General features: G+C 42.1%; 1 protein-coding gene across 1 annotated transcript in view; it reads left to right on the forward strand.

Moving 5' to 3' along the window:
* The first annotated feature begins 6,616 nt into the window (after positions 1 to 6,616).
* The window catches only part of LOC123511988 (zinc finger protein 724-like), a 1,474-nt gene continuing 238 nt past the window's right edge, over positions 6,617 to 7,852 (forward strand). Inside the window, exons 1-2 of the mRNA XM_045268096.1 lie at positions 6,617 to 7,096; positions 7,200 to 7,852. The exon at positions 7,200 to 7,852 is cut by the window's right edge and continues 238 nt beyond it. Of these exons, the coding sequence (XP_045124031.1) occupies positions 6,617 to 7,096; positions 7,200 to 7,852 (1,133 nt within the window). The remainder of the gene's footprint in view (positions 7,097 to 7,199) is intronic.

The following is a 7,852-nucleotide window of genomic DNA, read 5'->3' on the forward strand; positions in this document are numbered from 1 at the left end:
GTTCTAGTCTTGGTCCTTCCACAGCTTGCAGAAGGAGACAGCAGAGAGCATAAGGCAGGGAACACAACTTTCATGAACATTATCTCCATGCCTGCTTTAGAAATAGAACACTTTGGCTGCACCTATATTAACATTTCCATCTTAACTTTAACCACTCTCTCCCTAAAGGTGCTCCAGCCCATTTCTCCTCTAATAGCTTCCAAATCAGTACTGTGAGGAACCCCTAGACCCCATCTCCCTACTATGTTTGAGTTTTCTTTTATTTACCTAGATCTCTCTCCCGATGATGGGTAATTTCAGACCCATATAGGCAATACAGCACTGCCATCACCTTCCACAAGCTTCTGGCTACTTCAATTTTGTTTACTGACCTGCTCCCTGCATTGACTATCATCCCTGTCATTTCCCTACCCTTCCCTTCATTTATTCTCATCTATTTTTCTCTTCCTATTACTTCTTTGCTTACATCCAGCCCTAGTTAAGTGTACCTATCTACCACCTCTAAGACATCATTCTCTTGTACCCAATGTCCCTCCACATGGGTATTGAAATCTTGCATTTTCTAGCACTATGCCAAACATTCCACATTCTTACATAAATGTTTACTACCTGTAATAACTCCTCCATCTCCTCATTACTCTCTGCCATTAGCACTATGTCGTCAACAAAGGCTAGGCAGCCTAGTCTCCTTTCCCTTACTTTTACTTCCCTCCCTGATATCTTAATCCTTGCTATCAACTCCTCTATTTAGATAATAGATAGGGTTGGAGAGACCACACATCCCTAATTTACTTGAAGAGACCACACATCCCTAATGTACTTCAATGTTATTCTTCATCCAGCTTGTATTGTGAACTTGACTTCATTCTCCTCGCACAGCTTCCGAATAATCTGCACTATCTTCCTGTCCATTCCTGTCTATTAGTAATGTCAACAATTTCTTTCTGTCTACCTTATCATACATCTTTTCTGTCTGAAAACACTAGATATGTATAACTCTTAATTCCTAGTTTGTCATTCCTTTCAATAATTTCCTTCAGTACTAACACATTTTCTAGCCCTCTGCCTCTCCTGAAACCACTCTCTTCCTCTCCAAACACCTTGTTCTCCTCTATCCACTCCTTAACTTTTCATTCATGACCCAAACAAAGGCCTTTGCTTGTATATTTACCACTGCATTGGGTCTATAATTACCTATGTCCTCCCTTGACTTTCCTTCTTTGTGAACTAAAGTAACCCTACTCTTATTCCAATCCTGGGGCACTTCTCCTTCCTCTGATATTTTTCTAAGCAACCTAGCTAGTGCCTGTCTGAGTGCTTCCCTACCATACTTCATAAACTCCCTTATGATGCCATCTGTCTCACCTGCTTTACCTATCTTGATAGTGCTAATTTTATGCCCTCCTCTCTTTCACACTGTCCATCTCCCTAAATTTGCTATATATAAACATATTTCCAACTTCCTCCTCTTGCCAGATAATTCGGTATTATTTTACTTTAGCATGAACAGGAAGTTGGCTTTCGTTACCCTTCTAATTTTAAAGACCTTGTTCTTCTTAACAATTTGAACCCATACATATCCATCGCAAATTGTTATTTATTAACTTCTTTCAAGATCAAACTCACCGCTATGTCAATGGCGGGACGCGATGCACCACCACGTGCGATGGACAGGCCGGCACTGAGGAATACTATTTTTGTGTGTGCGTTCGTGTGTATGTATGTTACATAATCTGCGCAAGCGCAACATATTATGATGGTGATTGGTTCTTTTGTTTCAACATGAAACCAGTAGCCAATAAATTTTTTTTTTTATTTAAATAATTCAGTCAATCATAGTGTCGTATTTCAACGTGTGGCGAGAGAAGCGATTCAATTTGAAATATTTGAATCAGTCTTAGGAAGATGTCACCATGTGCTGGGTGTAGTGTGCATTATTTCCGTGGTACAGTAAAAGGCCTGAAATCCCGAAGTCATGGGGTTTCAGGCATTCCGGGTTCTAGGATTTTCTGGATTGTAAGATAGTAAGGCTGAAAGTAAGATTAAAATCTTGAGGGTACTATGTAAACCCCACTAAACTAACCCCAACTTGCTATATCTCTTTGTAGTACTGTCATAATATCTTACAGGGATTGCTACTACCACCAGTCCACTGTGTACTTCCTCACCACACCACACAAGATTTACGTAGGCTTTTTTTTTTCTTGAAGATTTGCCAGACTATGGGGGGAGTGGCATGGGCCTTTCCAGCCATTATGGCAGCCCATATGTGATGATTGCTCTTTTCCTACTTGTCAACTTGTATTTGTGTAGGTGATTTCACTATTTTACGTAGGCTATTCCACCATCCACATATACTGAGAAGTTTGAGTGATTGTACTGTACAATCATAATATGTGTACCCACATAATATGTATACAGTCCACAATACTTATGTCACACTTTATAAAATAATTTTAAGTATAATACAAAACATTTCATAACATAAAACATTTACTGATGTCTGATAAAGGGAAACAAAAAGAAAGGAAGGCCTCCAACATCATACGCCAGCCAATCACGTCACTGGCGTCGAGCGTACACCAGCTGGACCACCCACGCAGATAACAGGACTCCGCAACACACACACACACACACACACACCACCTACAGAAACATAAACCACCACTTATAATACCTCCAAATATTATTCTCTTACGAGTTTGTGTTAAACTCATTGTCGGTGATGACATGTTCAGTTTCGGCTATTATTATTATATATTTATTACTATTATTTCTTACCTTTTTACATATTTAGCTCAGCCTTTCAAATTTTCCAGATTATAAGGATTTCCGTATTATAAGGTTCCGGATTTAGGGACTTTTATTGTATTCACCGGTTCTTTGAAAATGACGAGGAAAGCGTACACTTCCTAAGGGAGCACGGTGTTTTCCCTCGTGCAGTGGAGTGCCCCAAGTGCAAAAAATCTTGTATACTAAGAGAAAAGACTTGGAGGTGCACGGGCACTTCCTACATTTCCAAAACTAATAAAAGGAAGCACTGTACTTACACATCAAGTGACTATAAAGGAACATTTTTACAGAATGTTCACCTTCCACCTTGGAAGGTTATTCTCTTTGCTAACCATTGGTTAAGTTCACGATGGGACCACAACACAGTTATCCAGTGTTTGGACATATCCTCTCGCACTTCTGTTGACTGGCGGTCATTTTGTAGTGAGGTCACAGACTTCTGGTTGAATAATCAGGAAGCTATTGCTGGTCCAGTTGTTGTTGTTGAAATTGATGAGACACTCATTGTGTGCTGGAAATATGAGAGAGGCCGGCTTCTATCCTTCTCTCTGCAACTTTATCTCAAGTTTCCTTTCCGACCGCTCTATTGCTGCTGTGGTAGATGGCTACTGTTCTTCTCCTAAACCTATTAATAGTGGTGTTCCTCAGGGTTCTGTCCTGTCACCCACTCTCTTTCTATTATTCATTAATGACCTTCTTAACCAAACTTCTTGCCCTATCCACTCCTACGCCGATGATACCACCCTACATCTTTCCACGTTCTTTCAGAGACGTCCAACCCTTCAGGAAATCAACAGATCACGCGGGGACGCCACGGAACGCCTGACTTCCGATCTTTCTAAGATTTCCGATTGGGGCAGAAAAAATCTAGTAGTTTTCAATGCCTCAAAAACCCAATTCCTCCATCTATCAACTCGACACAACCTTCCAGACAACTATCCCTCTTCTTCAATGACACTCAACTGTCTCCCTCTTCCACAATGAATATCCTCGGTCTGTCTTTTGCTCATAATCTTAACTGGAAACTTCACTTCTCATCTCTTGCTAAAACAGCTTCTATGAAGTTAGGTGTTCTGAGGCGTCTCTGACAGTTTTTCTCGCCCCTCCAACTGCTTATCCGTCCCTGTATGGAGTACTTTTCGCATGTTTGGGGGGGTTCCAGTCACAGAGCTTTGCTTGATAGGGTGGAATCGAAAGCTCTTCGTCTCATCAACTCCCCTCCTCTGACTAACTGTCTTCAGTCTTTTTTTCACCCCTGAAATGTTGCATCCCTTTCTATATTTTATCGCTATTTTCATGGTAACTGTTCTACTGATCTTGCTAACTGCATGCCTCCCCTCCTCCTGCGGCCACGCTGCACAAGGCTTTCTTCTTCCTCTCATCCCTATTCTGTCCAACTCTCTAATGCAAGAGTTAACCAGTACGCTCAATCATTCATCCCTTTCACTGGTAAACTCTGGAACTCCCTCCCTGCATCTGTATTTCCGAATTCCTACAACTTGTCTTCTTTTAAGAGGGAGGTATCGAGGCATTTGCTCCCCTAATTCTGGCTGACGGTTTTGGCACTTTTTGAAGTCTTTGGAGAGCCAGCGCTCAAGTGGGCCTTTTTCTAACTTTCTTTTTTTGCCCTTGGAAAAAAAAAGTTAGGGTATATTCATTGAAAACCAGTAAAAATATACCAGGAAATGCTTCGTTTTGCCGGAGACTCAGACGGGGGTAGGAGGGGGGGTGATAAAAAGAAAATATATATACTGCTTTGCATTGAAAAGAAAGTGCATATTTATTCAAAATAGGTTGAAATTTGACATAAGCAAGAAAGAGTTGGTTTGTTTTACAGCAAAATCATGTTTCTGTAAGAACTGGTGGGAGCGGGTTAAAAAAAAAAAAAAAAAATAATAATACGGATTTGCGACGGAAACGAAGTGCATATCCTCTTAAAACAGGTCAAAATCTACAAGAAAAAATTTATTTGATCCCAAAGTAAGCTGTTCATATTATTGTAAAAATTTACCGATAATTCTACTCCAGCAGTCCTCCACTATGGACACTACTTCCTCCTTGTTGCTTGCCTTCCTGCCTTCGACCTTCAACTTTACTACCTAATGTGGATCTGTCCCACCCTAGTTTCTCCTTAGCTGTCTCCACGCTTCCTTTTCTCTTTCTCTCTGTGGCATTCTGTTCAGGATCCTAGCTTATTCTTCTTCCCATCTCGATCTTATTTCTGATTATTGCCTGAGCTGCTTTCTTTGTCTTATTATATCTATTCCAAGCTTCTGCCCATTCCATTTCACACCTTTCTTCAAATTTCTTTGCCGATCTAGCTAGGTTCCTTTATTTCCGATTTTCTCTCTTCCTGTCTCCTATCACATTAGTTACCTCCTTACTGCCACCATCCTTTCAAGTTTGTTTTCCCTACTTTAAACTTCTTTAGCATTACTAACTTTCTTGCTCAACGTGTTATGTTTTCGTTGATGCTACTTTCCCATTCACTTACTGTTATTCCTAATTCTCTATCTCTCCTGGCATTATTTCCTCCATTTCTCTACAATATTTAATCCAGTCTGCATTCTTTATGTTCCACTTTTCCTTCCATTCTTTCTTCCTAACTCCTGTACTTTTCCTCATCTTTCCACAAGTAATTCCTATAAAGAAGTGGTCTGAAATATCTACTTCATTTTTCCACTTCCTACATCCCTGTTTCTCTACCTGTTTACTCACCTTGACATAATCTATTGCAGACTCACTTCTCCTATCCCTCCATGTCAAAGGATTCTCCAACTCCCAGTTTTTTTTTATCCTCATTCCCATGTCAGCAGTAAAACCTAGGATCAGGTGCCCGTTTTTGGTTCACCGTCTCCTCCAGTAATCCTATGTGTCCATTTAGATCACCCATTATGACCCATTTATTGTCTCTTACTCTCTCCTTATAGCAAACCATTGCCTCAAAGTTTTCTATTATCTTCCTCATTTCTGTGGCTCTCTACCACCATATGCACCAGTGTCACCCACCACTCAGTCCTATTCTCCCTGATCTCCGCTGTTAGAACATCACCTTTATTGTACCCTAGTCTTCTTTCCATCTCCCTTGTAACTTGACTTCCTCCACACTCTTGCCTTCCTTTTCCCTCACAATCAACCCTACCTCTCCTTTCTTTTCTCCTGCCTGCCTACCTCTCCCTATAACTAGCCTGTCTTTTTCACTCAACTCATGGTGTCCTGCCACCCTGTCTCACTACTCTTATCTCATCATAATTCCTCCCTGCCTTCTATCCATAACCTCCACTTTCCCTCATTCCATCTGTTCGTGTTCAGGAAGGCAAATGGCATCTCTCCTTTCCGTGCCCTCTCCTATCCCTACCTGGCATCCTCCCAGTGCTGGGCCCACTCTATTACATTCCAAGCCACTGGACATGTGGATTCCATCTGGTGTCCACCTTCCTGACTTCACTGCCACTGTCCACCACCTGCCCCCTACAGGCACAGTCCACAACCTGCCTAGAGGTCTCAGGCCTCTCCTCACCTGACCTATATCCACAATCTTGTTCACTATTCGTCCCACACACCCAGTAATGGTGCCCCTCAACCCCCAACACCCACAATCTCTTGCCACCACCCACCCACCCACCCACTCCTGCCACTCAGCCTGTCCCTCTCTGCTCCACAGACCAGGCCAGGCCACAATCCAGCAGCCCACTGCCCCACCTGCCACCCACCACTGGCCAGCTCCCATGTGCTACCTGCAAGATAGGCTGTGGCGTGTGTGGGGCAGGGTACTAACATGAGTGTCGAGCAGCAGCAACAGTAGCAAAAGTCTGCCTCAGCTATGGAGAGGCACAGACGTGGTGTCAGGAATCACCATGAGGTAGGCAGCGCTGGCCACAGAGAGGCTAGGATTGAGTGTCAGTTGTGTGGTAAAACTTTCAAAGGTCTAAGTACGCTGAGGTATCACATCATGACACACAGTGGTGTTAAAGATCATGAGTGTGAGGAGTGTGGCAAAAAATTTAACACTAAGACAGCCCTCACTACACACATCTGCACACACAGCAGTGTTAGAAATCATGAGTGTCAGGAATGTGGAAAGAAATTTACCACAAAGGGTAACCTCAACGCACACATTTTGTTTCACAGCGGCGTTAAGAACTATGAGTGTGAGGAGTGTGGCAAGAAATATACCACAAAGAGTAACCTCAAGACACACACTCTGATTCACAGCGGTGTTAAGAACTATGAGTGTGAGGAGTGTGGCAAGAAATTTAAAACTAAAGCTGAACTCAACTTCCACACCCGGAGACACAGCCAGGTCAGGAATCATGAGTGTCAGAAGTGTCAAGAAATTTAAGACTAAGGCTGAACTCACTAGACACACCTTGACACACAGCAGTGTTAAGAATCATGAGTGTCAGGAGTGTGGAAAGAAAATTAAAACTAAGGCTGGACTCAATAGACACATCCTAAGACACAGCATTATTAAGAATTGTGAGTGTGAGGAGTGTGGCAAGAAATTTAAAACTAAGGCTGAACTTACTAAACACACTTTTAGACACAGCGCTGTTAAGAATTTTGAGTGTGAGGAGTGTGGCAAGAAATTCAAAACTAAGGATGAACTCACCAAACACACTCTGGGACACAGCCATGTCAAGAACCATGAGTGTAAGGAGTGTGGCAAGAAATATAGAACTAAGTATCATCTCACTAGACACATCCTGACACACAGTGGTGTTAAGAATGAAGAGTGTCAGGAGTGTGGAAAGAAATTTACCACAAAGAATGGCCTCTTGCATCACACCCTGTTACATAGCGGTGTTAAAAATTATGAGTGTGATGAATGTGGGAGAAAATTTGCCTGCAAGGCTAACCTTAATAGCCACACTGTGACACACAGTGATGTCAAGAATTATGAGTGTGATGAGTGTGGCAAGAAATTTAAAACTAAGAATGGAGTGAAATTGCACATCCTGAGACACATTAGTGTCAAGAATTATGAGTGTGAGGAGTGTGGCAAGAAATTTCACACAGTATCAGAGCTCATTAGACACACCCTGATACACAGTGGTGT

Source organism: Portunus trituberculatus, chromosome 32, assembly GCF_017591435.1.
Source record: "Portunus trituberculatus isolate SZX2019 chromosome 32, ASM1759143v1, whole genome shotgun sequence".
NCBI classification, from domain to species: domain Eukaryota; kingdom Metazoa; phylum Arthropoda; class Malacostraca; order Decapoda; family Portunidae; genus Portunus; species Portunus trituberculatus.